This window comes from Centroberyx affinis, unplaced genomic scaffold (genome assembly GCF_046629955.1).
Source record: "Centroberyx affinis isolate AG114_WGS23_722 - 3 ecotype Tasmania unplaced genomic scaffold, CSIRO-AGI_Caff_v1 ptg000433l_1, whole genome shotgun sequence".
NCBI classification, from domain to species: domain Eukaryota; kingdom Metazoa; phylum Chordata; class Actinopteri; order Beryciformes; family Berycidae; genus Centroberyx; species Centroberyx affinis.
Window position 1 is genome coordinate 161,186 of NW_027279097.1, and position 18,199 is coordinate 179,384.

The 18,199-nt window shown below is 44.5% G+C and overlaps 1 protein-coding gene across 1 annotated transcript; it reads right to left on the minus strand.

Annotated features, from left to right (window-relative positions):
• Window positions 1-3,691: 3,691 nt before the first annotated feature.
• On the minus strand, window positions 3,692-16,675 carry hs3st3l (heparan sulfate (glucosamine) 3-O-sulfotransferase 3-like). Its single transcript, XM_071516851.1, has 3 exons — window positions 16,176-16,675; window positions 4,962-5,191; window positions 3,692-4,080 (listed from the first exon to the last, which is right to left on the minus strand). Exons 1-3 carry the CDS (start codon window positions 16,673-16,675, stop codon window positions 3,692-3,694), a joined length of 1,119 nt encoding a protein of 372 aa, XP_071372952.1.
• Window positions 16,676-18,199: the final 1,524 nt, after the last annotated feature.

The window sequence follows — 18,199 nt, forward strand, 5'->3', positions numbered from 1 at the left end:
AGGTGCGACGTGGAGCATTTTGAAACATCGCTATATCATTGTCAAATTGATTGTGACACCTTGGTATAATAGCTGTAAACAAATGAGACCACGATCGAGACGATAGGTAGCCTCTATCTCACACCAGTGGTATTGTTAGTGCGAATGTTTCTCAAAATTAAGACCATATTTCCCAGCAAAGGTTTTCTCTCTGGCTTTACTGAAGAGGATAAACATGTTGGAAGTGACTGATCAGCCATCAGCCATTGCCAGAAACTCTGGACAAACAGCGCCCTCTTCCTGTTTTGTGCCATAAAGCAATCCAGCAGATTGATTTCCCATGAAATCTGACCCGGTGGCACACAATGTAAAATGCAGTGTAGAGGCCAGTAGAAGCTGCCAATCGTCTTGCCGACAGTCTTGCTTGTTTACTGTAATTACACTAATGTCTCGAAATTAACATGGTAATGATTTATTGATCTTAAAATGCGACACGTAGCACATTTAAGCATCAGATGCTGAACCATGAACCGCGTCTTTTAACCACGACGACCCCCACAACATTGACCCAGCCCGCCTGTTAGTAGGCCTAACCCTGTACCTCTACTTGAGCAATCAGAGATGCGTATTGCTGAAGGCGGGGGAGCCACTGAACGTTGACTGTCCTTAAAGGAAGACGGGACTTAGACTTCCGAAGCCAAAAGAGCACACAGCTGAGCGGGGGGGAGCCGGACCCGGACTCCTCGCCACGAAAACCGAGCCAAGTGCGGGCCTTCCCTCCACAGGGCCTGTCCTTCTGTACCCCAACACCCCCCAACTGCCTCAGTCCACCCATGCTCCAACATCCACAGTATTCAAGACTCAAGCGACTCTCAAGGCTCTTAGCTCTGGATTTGGTCCGTTGAGGAACGTGTACAAAGTTGCGTCCGTGACTTCGCGTGAGTGTGTGTGAGCGTGCGTGGTTGTGCCAGTTGGAGTGTGAATATATATTGTATGTATTTTGCCTTTAAAAAATATTCATTAGGGAGCGTCAATAACATAGGAGACATTTCTTTTCCTTAATCATTCAGTTATAGATACATTGCTGGACAGTAGGTACCTGACCAAGGTCGTACTCCCATACTGGACTGATGACAGACGTTGTGCACTGCCACCCACCCTAACCCTAACCCTAACACCTCATCAAGTTTTATCGCATACTATAATGTAGTCAATAGTTTCCCCAACTCTCCCCACCGAACAAGTGAAGCGTTATTTAGGATAACAGACTGCTATCACTGGAGAAAGATAAAAAGGAGGCCGCTAATAACAGAGGGATCGATGCGAGAATAGCCGCAGAGGAATAAAAGTTGGTGTACATGGGTGGAGGATGCCTAGGCCATGCTGAGTGCCTTTGATTACAGCAGCATGCCTCTGATCAAACGGCATGCTCTGTGCTCACAACATCTTAACGAGGGGAATGCTCTTTCTCCGCCTAATAATGCTCCAGAGGATCCATGTAGCCGTCTGTGCAAACTGCCAAAACTCATCAGCGAGAGGCGCGCGCCTCTTTTGAAGCTTTTTAAGTCACTTTTACTTGACGAGGGGCGAGGTACCGCGGGTACTTTTCTCAGTAAACGCACCTGACTTCAAGTCGGGTACTTCGTGTTGAATTATAATAGAGCATAGTAGTATTCCAGAACTATATTTATGGAGTAGCAGAGACCAGGATAGTTGTTATTTACAGTCATTTTAAGTGCATTTGAAATCTATATATTGTATATTTGTGGACTTTATTTATTTGTTTGATTCAAAGTGAGCTGTAACGTAGACCACTTTCACAATTTAATTTATTCTGGTAAAGTTTTAAGTTCTATTTCATTATCCTGGGTTACAGTAAATATTGAAGCATGGATTGTTGTGTCCTTATGTGTGTGTCATAGACTTATTTATAGTGGCACTTTTTGTGTAGTGTTCTTTTGTTACATTTATGTGGATAATTCTAGGCAACCTAGCAGATATTAATATGAATTAAAAACATGAATTTCTAAGAGAAGATATTATTTTAAGGTGAATTAGGAGGGTATATCATAATAAAAAAAACATGTTTTTTTTAACAAATTTGTTGCTGGTCAGTTTTTTCTTCCCACTGCTCCTTCCCTTGTTGTCCATAAGAGGGCGCTAGCGTCTTACTTTGACAGACTGCTGTCACATAATGTTCTCAGTTCAAGCCCAGCACAGTTCAACTGCAAAATCTGTTTTCTCCACTACTGTGTTAATAATATTTAACTAATATTTAACCATGTGCCTTAATGCATATATGCACACACACAGGATTTGAAATGTTTCAACTAAAATGTGATCTGTTACAGATTATGAATTGCCTTAGATTTGTAATCAGTTACTAAGTCCACCGGAATAATCAAACTCAATAATAATCAAAATTCACACATGTGATTCAAACCAACACCTTACAACAGCATTCTGGGCCAAACAATAAAGAAAAAGAATGAACGTCACAAAAATCAATAACCAACTGAATAACAAGTACTTTGCTTCAAAATAGTTTTAATGTTTTTTATGCTTTCAAACTAGTGCAAATACATGCAAACTGAAAACAGACGTCCCTGTAAGCAGGCCCTCTCTCACAATAATGGAGCCCGAAAGCTTCATACATTATGTCAAAAGAGATGGCCGTTGATAGTTTGACCTACACACACTGATTTGGTTGTCCTCCAATGGTCCCTTTGCTCAAGGTAGGATGGTTTGCTATGGGATGCTAACCTAAGCCTACCACAGAAACGTGCCAATCGGCAACAGCACTAAGAAGCAAGTGATCCACACCAGTTCCCCTACATCCACTTATCCACATTCATTATTCAAGAATACAAAACCACTCAGTCAAATCTGAGCTCATATAAAGATTTGCTACTCTCTCGCTCGCCCCATCTGCTGCTCTCCACATAAAAGATTCATCCCCCCTTTTTCGGGAACAACGCTCCGAGGATGATACTCAATATGTATTGATTGCCTATAGGATTCTTCACCGGTGAGACTGTACGACGGACAGGTAGAAAAAGAAAGTTGTGTAAATTCAGGAATGTAAAAACGCACGAGGCAACCGTTTTGTGTTCATTTTTTTTTCACTACATTGCAGAGCCTACCGACTAGAGCATCAGAATTAAACTGCAGACCGGAGAAGCTAAAAGACTTAAGCTACACTGTTCATCTCACCATTCAACTTCATTGATTCTTTCTGGAAATATTCACAGTAACCATAGCTTGACAACCAACTTCGCACTGGCAGCACACAAAGGCTTTAGTTGAACACACTGGGGTAGGAATAAGTAGCCACAACGATGGGAGGTGACACCCTTATTACATGGAACTACAGTGTGCGTTACAAACAGTTTTAGTGCAAGCACCTTCTCACTGAACATCTAAGTGATACATAAAATGACGTCGCTGTCTTGGAAACAGCTGAGCGAGATGATTGATCGATGGAGGTACATGTATTGACACTGGGTTTTCATTTCCAAGTCTCTTGAGATGTCCCTGCTGGTCAGAAGCAGACCATTGGCTCGGTTCTGTGGACCTTTTGTACGCAAGTCTTTGCCTCTGGGCCACAGTCAGCTGGCGAGTTTGCGCAGGCTTCTATCCAAAGCAGTGTAAAGCTAACTGCTGTAATCGCCCCCCTGATTGCCGGCAGCAGGTTCCGCACAGTCAGCAGCGGTCACTGCCATCCAAAGTCCTGGCCCGCCATCTGATAGAAGCGCCGGTTGTGCGGCTTGTAGAAGTCCCTCAGCCTCCGCATCACCTCCGGGTCGATGGAGGCGTGCGTCCTCCCCTTCGTCTTGCCCAGGCAGTGGGGCTTGCTGCTGCCCTCCGGCTTCTTCAGGCAGGGGAAGCCTTTCGTCTTGTTGAAGTAGAAGTGCTTGTCCGTGACGATCCGCTGGAGGCCCAGAAAGTCCTGGACCTTGCCCAGCTCTCCGGCCGGGTCGGAGATGAGCCTCTCCCCGCTGACCAGGTGGATCTGAGCCCTGGGGAACCAGGCCAGCCAGCGCTCCAGGTGCTGGGCGTACAGGCCGATCCACAGCGGGCTCCACAGAGAGTCGATCTGACCTGCAGCCCAAACAGAGATACGAGACCGTTATTACCTCGAAATCATCGTCACTACCATCACCATCCTCTCGAATCCTCGTCAAGACTATCCCATCACTAAGGTAAAAACCTTAGTCTCGCTACTGCCAAGAAAAACAGGTGTAAGGACTTATTTATCCCTACTGCCTCAGGCCTGTAGGTAGCGGGGAGAGAAAGACTGTGGTTGATTGTCTGATACAGATAATGATGATTATGTTGTTTGCCTGAAACTCCGCATCGACACCTAGGGACTCTTAATTCTTCAACCCTGCTGGTCCCACTGGTGGGTCCATCTTTAGGAATGCATGTTGCGTGGGCCAAGCTTTGTTCAAACCCACAGAGCTTTACTTTAAATTCTAGTCATGAGCCTGAGGTTTCCAAAGATACCAAATATGTCATGCTGAATTACAGGGAAATGATGCGCAAGACATCCAGATTTTTCCCATTTGATGTAATGGTGCAGCCATAAAAAACGGCGTCTTGGGTTTGAATATTTCACTCAATATAAGCAATAGGTCAGATCCAGGTCAGATCGTCAATGAAGAATTGGAACCAGCAGATACAGAACATGTATGCGATACTGTTGTATAGTATGGGAAAATAATTCTAACTTTTCAAGTTTCTTAAGGGGAAATTTAAAGGAAAATCAGAGTTCAAAGGGTTCAGAGTCCAGGCTGGAGAGAACCAGGAAAGACTAGGGTCAATATGAATCCACTACTTCGAAGTGTAACATCACAGGTACATGGTGTGAGTCTTAGCCATCTGAATCACCAGGACAGCCCAGGTTTCATAAGGTTTATGTTTCTCATTACATAAGAAACACAAAACTTATGAAACCTGGACTTGAACGCCATCATGGATACCTGTGGTGCGGTTCTTGAAGGCGAGGCTCTCGAAGGGAGGGATGTCGGGGGCCTTGGAGATGATCTGCGTGTAGTCCGATATGGCCCGGGTCACAGGGTCCCGGACCACCACGATCAGCTTCACGTCCCGCGACATGGCGTGGACCCGCGCCGGCGTCTCCACGGTGACAAAATAGCGCGGCGTCTTCTCCATGACGATCTGGCCGTCCAGGGCTTTGGGCATCATACTTCTGGAAGGAGAGAAAAACATGTTGATTCCTAGGAGCCAATACCCAAGGTACAGAAAAGCAGGAGCATATACTGTGTCTTTATTATTAGCAGCGTTTTGATTTATCTGGTATCCGGTTTCAGGTATTTTGCAGTAGCGTTATGTACCTGGCTTACAGTAGGCTGCTGCTGTCTAGCGGCTGGTCTCAAGGTAAGTCTGAATTATCATTAATATGAGACTGTCATCAATCATACAATCAGTGATGTACTGGTAAATAAAAAGGTGTGTTAAACCATGACCTACAGGCAAATCATCCTAAGGCAAACAACCACCTAGCCTATATAAAGAAAAATCAATGATACAACCAAAACCTTTTTTTCCCCCCTTATATGAGTCTATCTTTATATAACTTGCATCAGTTTGATTCTACTTTCTATGATGTATATTATGAGTTTAGGTACTACAGTTTTATATTAACCGTAAAAGGTGGTACACTCTATTCTTGAAAATATAGTGTATTATATACTGTATTGGATGCACGGTTGTAGCAAGGATCAAAACAAACAGAACACCAGCATTCACAGAACAATAGTCTTCTTATTTATTATGGGCAAAAACAACGTGTTTCAGCTAGAAGCCATCATCAGCGTAATCAAAACAGCAGAAATGTCAATTTATATAGACAGGTGAGGTTCAAACACCAACCAGAAAAGAGAATACATAACTGCAGAATAGGATCCATCAGTGAATGAACCGCCCAGATACAGCCTCTCCTGATGAAGGAGGTGTGACCACAATAATCAGAAAAAACGATGACTGGTGTCACAAGCTGAAAAGTGATGAATATATAAAACTGAATGCCCATCTATAAAAAGAGCTATACAAACCAGATTAATAAATTAAGATGGTTTATGTAAATAGAAGGTTCAAACTACTCAGTTAATAGAAAAAACTCTGAAACAACTCTGAAACAGAATGTGTCTATAATGGGGACACATAGCCTGTAAAAAGAAATATACTAAGAGCTATATGACCCTGTTAGCCCAAATTGTTTGAATTTTTCAAGAGAGCATCAAAAACATTATAAAGAAATAACCTTCATACTGTATGTACATACATTTACATTGTATATGGCCTCGATAGAGGAAAAATAGTAATCCACAAAATGTATATAAAGAATCCATTTATAGCAAGGACAAATAGCATGTAAAATTTTAATTAAGAGCTATATGCCCCCGTTAAATAGTTTGAACCCTTTCAAGAGTATATAGAAAAAAATATCATGGAAAAAATGTCAGGACAAAATACATATACAAAATATAGTAAAGATAAATAGCATGTAATATGACCCTGTCAACTAGCATGAATCCTTTCAATAGAGCACAGTAAAATATCATTTTACCTATATATGCTAACCCACAAGGACATTTCAAGAGATAGACCACATACTCTATTCTTGCAAATAACAAGGCGGGTCAACTGGGTTTAGGTGGGTTCACCCTCCACTACATCTCTGCATACAACGCTCAAATGCACACACACACACACACACACACACACACACACACACACAGAAGCCATTTGCACCCTCACAAGACAGATAGACCCAGATCCACAGTGATCCAGACACAGAGAGAGGGGACAGCGGTGCTACATAAACAGATCAGTCATTATTTTAATGCGTCTTCCTCCGCTCACCTCCACCTCAGCATCAGAAGCCCAGCAGATGGGACTCATTTAGAGATAAATGACTCCAGAGGCCCCACAGGACCGGCTGGAGACTCGGGTACATCTGCCGACACACCTGCCACACACCTGACTGACTGACCAAACACACGCAGCCTCCTCCCCCCATGGAGTGTTTTGAATCATGGACTCATCTCACTAAAGTAAAGCTATAATATAATAATTTTGGATTGAAGCTGATAATTAGTATCTTTAAATTTGACCATTTTTCTCCCCAAAATACAAAGATTACAAGGATGAGTTTTATTCGTGTCAGGGTGGAAAAGCCTCTGAATCAGCATTTAAACCACCATGGGACACTAAAACTCTCCACTAGAAGCCATAATAATGAACAGGCTGAGGCAGGTTTCACTAGAGGTTTTACAGACTGCTAAAATCTGAGTAAAATCCTGATACCTGATATTTAATAAAAAGCCAATATCACCTGATATATCGGTCTAATCCTACTCAGTATATATCCTCAGAACTGGTCATAACAGCAGTATGGTTTCCACACATACAGATTTGGGTCAAATAGTATTGAAAGTAAACAGTCAGTTTGATCATGTGATTGCACCTGATTTTGAAATATATTCCTGTAACTGTCTAAACTCTCTGGCACTGCCTGTCTGATGTGACAAAACCCACCTACATACCTTGCAGGTTAAAACTATAAGAGGTAAGACCTAAGAACTAAGAACAGGGCAAAAATTATTTAAAATGATTTGCAACTGCTACTGTTGGACACCAGACTGACATGATGCAGTATATATACAGTACTGTGCAAAAGTCTTCGGCACATGTAAAAAAAAGAAAAAGAAAAAAAAAGTAAAGATGCTTTCAAAAATAACTAAATGAAAAGTTTCTAAATATCAAAACATGTAAAGAGCAGTCTGCTGACACACTAATGCAGAGAAAATTAATAAACATCTAAGACACAATTTATATAAAAACTCTTGGGTGCCTAAGACTTTTGCACAGCACTACATATATATATATATATATATATATATATATATATAAACAGATAAATAGATATATGACATGATAAAGTACACAGTGCACTCATGTAGGCATGGGACCAGTGTTATAGTAATAACACCACTTTTCCCAGTTACTGTTTAATTTCCCAGTAATAGTATTACAGTTACCAATCAAAAAATTTAGTTACTTTTGTTATGAAGTAGAAGTGCTATGTTGTTGACAAAATATACTTATTGTAAGTCACTTTGGACAAAAGCGTCTGCTAAATGACATAATATAATGTACTGTAAAGTGCTTGTCTGTGATGTGTTATCCCCTCTAAATAACTAATATAACCCTAACTATAACTAACCAAAAACTATATCCCACCAGTTTGTTTTAGTCTTCATCCTCTCACAAAAAGAAGATGCTGAAGAACGGCAGAAAAGCTCAGTTTCCCTGGGCAGAAGTGTTCCCACCATTTGATTTTCTCTCCAGCAAAAGGATGACAAGAACATAAGGCCATCATGTAATCCTGATAAGAGAGGATGCAATTGCCAATTTTTTAGCGGAAAAGTAGTGGACCGAATTACTGTCGCCAAGCCGTATTAAGTGAGAAACGTGTGTAAAAGAAGGAGAAGAAAGCAAAGAGAGAGAGAGAGGACAGAGAGGGGGGGGGGGGTCAACCGACGAGGACAGGATGCTCTGATCGTCCTCTGGTATCGGCTCAGGTTTCAGCTGCTCCTGCAACATGACCTCCTGTCAATACATCCAACCCTCCAAGCCAGCCCCGCTCTCACAACACACACACACACACACATACACACACACACACACACACATACACACACACATGCACACGCACACAGTGAGTGATTTCATTTGATCTGAGCGGTGTGAGTACCACTTAGCCTGAAGACTTCCCTTTTAACTCCGATACCCTGAGCAGGAGGAGCCGCACAGTCTGTTACATACACACACGCACACACACACACACACACACACACACACGTGCGCACGGACGCACACGGACACACGTGCACACACAAACACACAGCAAAACACAAACATACACTCATTATTCAGTCATTAGTCAAGCATTTGCTATTGTGCTTCTGGCCTCCCAATGGACCCATCTCTCACGCTCTATCACACACACACACACACACACACACAAAGACATAAAAGATCCAAAATTACACACACACACACACACACAAACACTCTGCTCCTTTAAAGACAAAAAGGGTGGGTGTGGTGGATTTTAAACAGACCTTTAAAATTACGTGTGTGCTCATTCAGATGTGTGTGTGTGTGTGTGTGTGTGTGTGTGTGCGCCTAGAGCATTTGCTTGAGTGTTTTAAATGAAAGGGGTGGGTGACTGATGAAGGAATGATGGGAGTGGATACAAACGCGCCTCCATTAGCAATCTGTCTGTGAATAGCCTTAGAGCCCAGGGCCCATACCATTACCTAAGCACAAAGAGCTAATTACTGGCCCTAAGAGCCCCATCAAAAGAAAAGATGTAACATAAATATGTTCCTGCTACGACGTTTGCACAGACACGCTAATTGACAGACAAAATAGCTGTTCGTTTTTAATAACTAAATATGCCCCAATCCTTCTTTGGGCACAAATGGCTAAGCTTTGTGAATATGGGGCCACGTCTGTAATTTCATTTTGATTTTTTTTTACCTGAATGTATGCAGACTGGAGTTTTAGTTCAACAAACATTTCTCAGAGGTAGAAATAATGTAATTGGTCGAGTTGAATCTCAATAGACCTTTTTCACAGCAGCCATTTTGACGTGTCATAGCAGGGTAAACACAGGTGTAGCTAATAACATTAATGATGGTTCCATTCCATTTAGGTGTTCCAGTGCCAGGGCCTGGTGTTGTGCATGCTGGCTCATTGGAATGGCAGGGATGTCAAAATGGCCGCTGTGAAAAAGGTCTATTGAGATTTAGGGCTGGGCGATATGAACAAAATCAAATATCACGATATTTTTGACCAATATCTCGATATCGATATTGCGACAATATTGTAGGGATGACTATTGGTGCTTTCACAAAATATTTACACAATGAGATTTTTGATAAATAATCATCAGTAATGTGGATATAATGACTAAGTGGGTAAAGGCAAATAATAGAACAGCTAGAACAGTCTGGTCAGTTCAGAAAATGACATCACTTTACTGTAATGCAGCCTTTAAAACCAGGAAAAGACAACACTTATGCCATATCACCATATTACGATATCCAAAATCTAAGACGAAATCTAGTCTCATATCTCGATATCGATATAATATCGATATATTGCCCAGCCCTATTGAGATTCAACTTGACCAATGACATTATTTCTGCCTCTGAGAAATGTGTACATTCAACTGAAACTGCATACATTCAGATAAAAAAATCGAAAAGAAGTTACAGACGTAACATAACCACAGTTTTTCTGAATAAGTAATGTCAGACTGAAGCCCAGTGAAAAGGCAAGAGGTAAGAGAGGAGGAAGCTAATATTAGCCTTATGAAGCCTAGCTTGCTACTAACTGAAAAAATGGCATTATCAATAATGCTATGGCATATGAATGGCAGTTATCTAGGTTAGCTAGTTAGTTCAAACTAGCCATACTAGCCTATAGCTAGCTAGAAAGCTAGTTAGCTAGCTGCTGGCCTTCCAAGATTTTAAATGCCATGTCATGAATGAGAAACTACGGAAACCGAGAACGGCCTTGCTTGCAATTGTTTTTTTAATCTTGTGATCTCGAGATAACAAAGCTCGTTTTCTCGAGATAACGGGTTAATTTATCTCGTTATCTCGTGAAAACAAAAGGCAGATTGCTCGAGATAACGAGATAATTTATCACGAGAAAACGACTTTTGTTTTCTCGAGATCATGGGATAATTATGGAGAACTCGAAAATGAGTGTCTGGTTCATTTGATCACACCTGATTTCAGCCTTCAAGATGACTGTCATGACTGTTGGGGAGGATTCATAACTGAACAGGAAGTCAAGGCATAAATGTGTAGTTTTCTCGAGATCACGAGATAATTAACTTGTGATCTCGAGATAACGGCATTAAAAAAATAATTGCAAGCACGGCCGTTCTCAGCTTCCGTAAGAAACGGAAGTCGTTGCCATTTATATTTTTTATACATATTTTGACCAGAGTTCCTTCTTTGCTTTTGCTAGTTAGCTAACTTGTGATGTGAAATGCTGAATGTATTACAACTGCACAGTTTTAGAAGAAAAAAAAAAACACAATGGGGTTATTGGCCATTTTGGGTCACATATGTGAACACAAAGGTAGGCTAATGTCCACCAGTCACAAAGCTGAACTAATTGGCAGTTTAGAAACCCTCTTTATGATCGCTACATCCTTACACCTCTCATTTACTATCGAGCACAAGATCAAACATCCTGTGGACGAACAGAGGGATTAGCCAGCAGCTTATAATAAGCCTCTGTTTGCCTTTGAGGAACCTCTCTTTTGTCATCCATTTCCCACTATTTCAGCGGTCCTCCCTGGTGACTTAGCCCGGGCCAGCCCAGGCCACCGGCTATTGATCCTGTGGGGCTTACAGTAACGATGCGTAGGCGGTGCGGGTCGGGGTTACCTGGGGTACAAGCGGGAGCATGTTACGGGGAGGAGGGTGGTGTGATGGTGTGTATGAAGTGAGAAGGTGTTATATGTAGGGGGACGGAGAGAGCTGGTAATGCAGCACCGGGCCTCAGCTGGGATGAAGGGTGGCAGGTGGAGATTGGGGGGAGCGAAGACCCTCTGGAGGCCCATCAGTACCATGCTGTGCCGCATGCGCACGTGTGTGTGTGTGTGTGTGTGTGTGTGTGTGTTAACAAATGTGAAGCAATTGCAGCGCCTATCGCACGTACGCCAGGAAATATCGCAAAGAGTTGAGGGATTTGAGGGTGTGTTGGATCAAAGATGTAAAATCTGGTGTGTTTATCTTTGATGTTTGATCCAAGGAGGAAATAATTAGCGGTCAAGCAGCAGAACGGTATCGACTCAGCACAATGCATACAATATTCATTATACACTCTCAATTGTGTATTTCTGTATCACATACAAGGTGTGGGTGTGTCTGTGCGTGTGTGCGTGTGTGTGCATGACTGTGCTCATGTGCCTGCTTGTGTGTGTTATTGGGGGGCCGCTCATCCATTTCCCCTGGATGGGGACCATTAGGGGGGTCGGTCCATTGTGGCTGTGCCCTGTCCACTTCCAGGAGACATCCATCATGGAGGGGCCCCCGGACCCCCCCCGCCCACCCCCCTCCTCGCCTTCCCTCTCCAATCCCCAGGAGAGGGCCTTAATGAGGGCCAGATCGCCCCACCCGTCTGGGCCTTATGGTGATCACCTCCGGTACAGTACAGGGAGAGGACAGACCACACCTGAACCCCAGTTGCACACGGGCAGGAGCAAGAACGCTACATAGAGTCAGATGCATTGATGTATGCCTCTGTTCTTGTTTCAATTTTAACTCTGTAATCAATTAAGTTCACATTTAAACATATAGCTCTCAAATCATGTTTCGCACTATGCCACAATAACGTGCCGAAAAAAATAAAAAGTGAAAGTGAAATGACTGTAATCATGATAATCCAAATATAACAACCCCAATAGACTTGATCACTCTTTTAGTCCCACTCCCCCCCCCCCATCCCCCCACCCCCCCCCCCTTCAGATCAACAAATCTGATTCATCAGAAAATCCGCCTTTCATGTCCGCCGCTAATTCCCACCCACCGAATCCTGCTGAACATCAAATGCTTTGGCAGGCGTCCTCCTCGCGATTTGCATGGCAATTATATTCCTGTGTAACGAAAAAAAAAACACAAAAAAAAAAAACACACAGGAACACAAGTAGCACCATGTGCTGTGTCATCGCGGGACAAAGCCGCCCAATGTATGGGTATGAATTTAAACGCCTCCTTTTTTTAACGAGTGCGATATGAATTGCAAATGAGTGGCTGACTCCCTCCCTGTCGTTGCGTGTCCTGAGAGGCCTACACACCGAAGCCTATGACTGGGAGGCATATTGACTAATTATAAAACACCTTTGCTTCCTTCATGAACCCAATAATCTCTGATGACCCTCCATGTTCACGAGTTAACAATTCACACACATCAAAGCACACACGAGCCTCACTTCCAAGGCCGTACCTGCTGCCTTCCAACCGTATTTCATCCGCTTTGAGTTCCTCGACTCGTGTGACCTGGTGGAAATCAATGGGAGCTGGGAGAACACCGCGGCCCTCTCAGGTTAGCGCGCTCTGCCAGTAACTCGGGGGTCAATAACACATCGATACATCTCTCTGCACCTCAAGAACTTAAAAAAAAAAAAAAAAAAAAACCCACACAACAACTCAGACCTGAAGGAGTCGGGAGTCCGGGGTTCAACCGAAGGTCAGCGACACCTCAACCTCCCGCCTCACCCCGTCCTTATCTCTCTCTCTCCATTTAACCTCCTCCTCCCTCTCTGGTGTCTCTCCTCTCTTTCCCTCCACCTGTCACATCTTGCACCACCTCCCTTTTTCCGGAGCATCGCGGAACATTACGAGCGCGAAGCTAATTTCCAAGCGGAGCGATTTTAATGGATTCCTTCAGAGAGAGAGAGAGCGAGAGAGAGAGAGAGGCGGGGAAGAAAGAGCGGTGTGTAACATGACCTGCGTGTGTCTATGCGTGTGTGTGTGTGTGTGTGGGGGGGGATTATGCCGATGTAGGATAAAGCTTCCTGCTAATTGTAACAGAAGCCCGAGCTGACCGGCGCTAACCGCCCTTAATGCCGGAGTCAACCCAAGGTCAGGGCGAGGAGATAGAGCCATCGATCCTGTGGACGACAAGAGCGAGGAGGAAACTTCCAGTCCATCTCTCGAGCTCCAGATCCGATCTCCTCGGCCCGCGCAGCGCCATTAGCCGGATCCTTGTCAGGGGCCGCCGATCTCTTGCGATTTGCCCTTGTGAAGCTGAATGTTTTCCGAGAAGAAGAAGAAGAAGAAGGAGGAGGAGAGCGATTCGGAGGAAGATGCCGTATCGCTCATCGTCTATTTCAGTGGTTCTCAACGTGGGGTGAAGTTTCACAATTCATCAATTTGCTGGGGACCCCCTGGAACCCCTCTCAAGGGCCCATGGTGGTCCCCAGCAAATTGATGAATTGTTAAACTTCACCATTGTTTCAGTTACAAGAAGTTAACCCAACTAGAGAAAGTAGAATGACTGTTTTGATCATAGTTTAGCTGTTATCTCTCTACCTACAATACAGATAGTCAAGGAATTCTGTACAAAATCATATCTAGCAATACAAATATTCCCAGATTTAGGTCTGACAGACAAAATCTCATCAAATGGGGGTCCGTGGCCCTAATGTGAACTCAATTAGGGGTCCTTGATATCAAAAAGGTTGAGAATCAGTGCTCTATTTGATGTTCCGGGATAGGGTCCGAGAGAACTCCATTGACTTGTAATACAGAAATGCATTGTGGACTCAGCTTTGGTGTACGCACTACAGCTGACCCTCTATTGCCTGTGTGATGTGAAAGTGGAAGTGCATGAAGAGACGAGGAAATGCCACAATTTGGAAATGATAAAGAATGACATTTTCCCAAACTCTAAACACAAATATCAGTAAATAAAAAATTGATGTTTTCTTTTCCTCCCCGTAAACAACATTCCCCTTCATCGGCCTCTATACTGTGAGTGTGTGTGTGTGTGTGTGTGTGTGTGAGTGTGTGTGCTGTTTGTTATGAAGTCCCGCGAACACATCATTAACTCCCAGGGTGAAGTGACCCCGGGGTCAGAGGTCAATTGACAGAGCTGACAGTGATGTCAAGTGGCTCGACATGTAGAGAGCCCCATCTGGCCCCGGGGGGGGGGGGAAGACGTGACATTCTGGTGTCACATTCGCATCACCTGGTGAGAGTGACACACACACACACACACACACACACACACACACATACACAGCAGTGGCACATGCTGGCAGTCAGTGGCTTTTACAGTATTTCCAGATTTTCTGCCGATTCCCCCCTGCTTACATCAGCTTTGACATAGCAGTGTGTGTGTGTGTGTGTGTGTGTGTGTGTATGGCCACATGAATGTAAACACTACCCAGAAAGCAGGAATTCGTCCCTCCATTTGATCTGTGTCATTGGTTAAATCGCTGCTGACACGCCAAAGAGGCTCCAGCTCCAGAGCCAATACCACTATTGAGCCTCTGTCACATACTGTAAGCCCGCTGTCGGCACGCCACATCGTCCAGATTTGGACTCACGTTTAATCTCTCATATTTGTGGCTGCGGCTGGGTCTATAGGAACATGCACACACACACACACACACACACACACACACACACACATACATACAGTATGGAAGCAGTGTGTTGCCAAAAAATCAGAAATGCAGGGTCTACTGAAAAAGCTTTTGGGAATATTTCTACATTATCTTTACCCAGTCATTCAGCATTTATCCCTTAGATTCCATTTGTGTGTGTGTGTGTGTGTGTGTGTGTGTGTGTGCACTGTACTGAGTATACAGTGTCTGTCTGCACGGTATTTTCGAAGTTTTCATGGAAGAGGCTGAGAACAGAGCCACATGACAACAGTAACATCTGGCTCCGGCTCCAGAGATGATTACTCTGCTGCTCTGTGAGAACTCATCCGGGGAGGCCTCGTTCTGTCCCTACAGTATACACACACACACACATATGCACATGCACACACACACACACACACACACCCAGGCACACATATGCACACATGCACAGATTGGCATGGCCAGATGGCAGAGTCGACTGCGACTGTCACCTAAACCTCCATGGGATGGCTGTGGATATGTTTGGGTATGCAAACATACACAAACAAATTCATATCTTCCAGGAGAAGCATAGGTCTCCCACTTGGCTCTCCATCATATAGAATTATGATAATAAAGCTCCTACACACACATACAGACTTAAGTAAAAAAAAATCCATCATTTTAGCGTGGTATGAAGATTCCATCACTGCTGCTTAACAACTTTTTAGTCATAAAAGCCTTAAAATCTTATTTTTAAAACAAGTGGAATGAGATAATCCCACTTGCTTCTAATATAGTTTCACTTGCTTCTTTATAACAGCTAGAATGAGGCAGATCTCTCCACTAGTATCAAGAAAATTACATTTTAATCAATGAAATATTCCAGGATTAATAAACTTGATTTGCACTAGAAGCAATGGCAGACTTTTTCCTAAGATTTGAGATCTCAGTACTAGATTTAATGACACGGGCAAGGTGGATATTTGCTGTAGTGTGTGCGTACCTGTACCAGTCCAGACCCCGTGCGTAATGCCGGTCGAAGAAGTGCGGCTCGGAGCCCAGGGCGCGGATGTCCGGGTGCAGCCGCAGAAACTCCAGCAGAGCCCGGGTGCCTCCCTTTTTAACCCCTATAATCAGAGCCTGGGGTAACCTCCGAGAGGCTGTCCAGTCTTTCCCCGAGCTGTTCGTCTCCAAACCCGGAGGAGGACCCGTGCTCCCGGTTTCCCCCGGGTACAGCGCGCCCTCTCCGGCCGCCGTGACACCGGCGCCGGTACCGTTTCTCTCGTACCGCCATCCCGACACGAGGAACTCGTGCGCGGGCGCCGCTTTGACCTCGGAGTTTTCTCTCAGGTCCGACTCGCAGCAGCCGGTGAGGAGGTAGACCAGGGAGAAGCAGAGGATGCCCAGGGAGGACGCGATGGTGAGCCGGTGGAGGAGCCTCCGCAGCTCGGCGCTCGGGTGGTGGTGGTGGTGGTGGTGGTGGTTATGGTGAAAAGCTGCCATCCCTCAGAGATCCATGTGGGATATGGGGCCATTCTACCACAAGTCCCCGCTCACATCACTTCTCCAACGCCGTTAACACAACTCACCCCCGGTAACTCTTGGAGAGGCTCCTTCAGCGCGCTCCGCTCCCCTCCACTCGCGCTTCATTTTGCGCGTCCGGTGCGCGTCGAGCGGCTCCTAAACAAACCCCCCCCTTCAAAAAAAAAAAAGCCCGACCACTCAGTCTATGTGGGTCTATTTTTTGCGTGACATCCAGGCTACGCGCCCACCCACTCACCAAACCCCCCCCCCGCAGCGTGGAGCGGAGAATGCAGCTTTAATATCCGAGCCGGTGTCTAGCGGGGATCTCTCTCTCTCTCTCTCTCTCTCTCTCTCCCTCTCTCTCTCTCTCCACGGGATTACACTCTCTGTCTCTCTCCACTACGGATCTCCTGGGGATTCTCTCTCTCTCTCCCTCTCTCTCTCTCTCTCTCTCTCTCTCTCTCCCTCTCTCTCTCACCCTCTCCTCTCTTTCCTTAGATATCTTTGATTGGAGGGTCATGGCCGGAGGCGGGTTTAATTCCAGCATTATTTATTGGGGGGGACCTGGGATGGATCCAGTGCGCCCACATGGGAAGAGGGGGCAGATGGTGCTGGTCATGTCTCATACCTCATATATACTATTATCACCCTCATCTAACATGATTGATTCATTTAGAGGCTGCCATACAGTGTCACTCACTGCTGCCTTCTCTTATCCAGGAAACCAGCCAATACCAAATCATACAAAGATGTTATGTGCCATTTGAAATGTACTATTCAGCGGATCCTAGTTAGTGCTGACCCAGGTGAAGTGCGTGGCATATGTGGCATTTGGACCTGGGTTTATCACACCCAGCTGACAACTCTAAGACTGATCACATAATTGGCTTAGTGGTCAGACAGTATTAGGCTACATACATACTGCAGCTGCCAATAGCCCACTGATCCTGACCCTGAAGGACTGTCTGTGAGTGGACACACATTTACACATCATAATGTGAAGACTATAGATTTTAGCAAGTCATTTCATCCGGTGTGGAGTCTTAAAATCTTATTGAAGTGGAAAAAATCTCACTTGATTCCCATGCAAATCAACCAGTTTTAGAGTTTTTTTCTTCCTTCCTTACACTTATTTTGCCTCATCTCGAGAAATTGAGACGGGAAACAAGTGGAATTAGTGGAGATTTAAAGATAAATAAGATGTCGGGACTGAATATGCGACTAAACGCTAGACGGTGTTTGCAGTGCAAACATATGATACGCCGGCGTGAGTTATGAAAGTTTGCACATCATAAGGGGGGAGGGTTTATCGCTCGGATTAGCAGGCGCGTGTTGTGTTGCGGCTGCAGGTTAGGGAGCTCTGCAATGTTGGCTTTTATTATTGCAGAGCGAGGAGCTAAGGTACGGATAATAGCTCATCGGAGACTCATTAGTTCCCCCTTCCAACCACACGTGCACATACTCGCACACACACACACACACACACGCACACACACACACTTC

What these genes read in the sequence shown, in the direction of transcription:
- hs3st3l (XM_071516851.1), bottom strand. Translation starts at nt 16,675, where the DNA reads ATGGCAGCTTTTCACCATAACCACCACCACCACCACCACCACCACCCG. An exon ending in CGGGGTCTGGACTGGTACAG is followed by an intron (nt 5,192 to 16,175) that starts GTACGCACACAC and finishes CTCTCCTTCCAG; the next exon opens with AAGTATGATGCCCAAAGCCC. An exon ending in CTTCAAGAACCGCACCACAG is followed by an intron (nt 4,081 to 4,961) that starts GTATCCATGATG and finishes TTTGGGCTGCAG; the next exon opens with GTCAGATCGACTCTCTGTGG.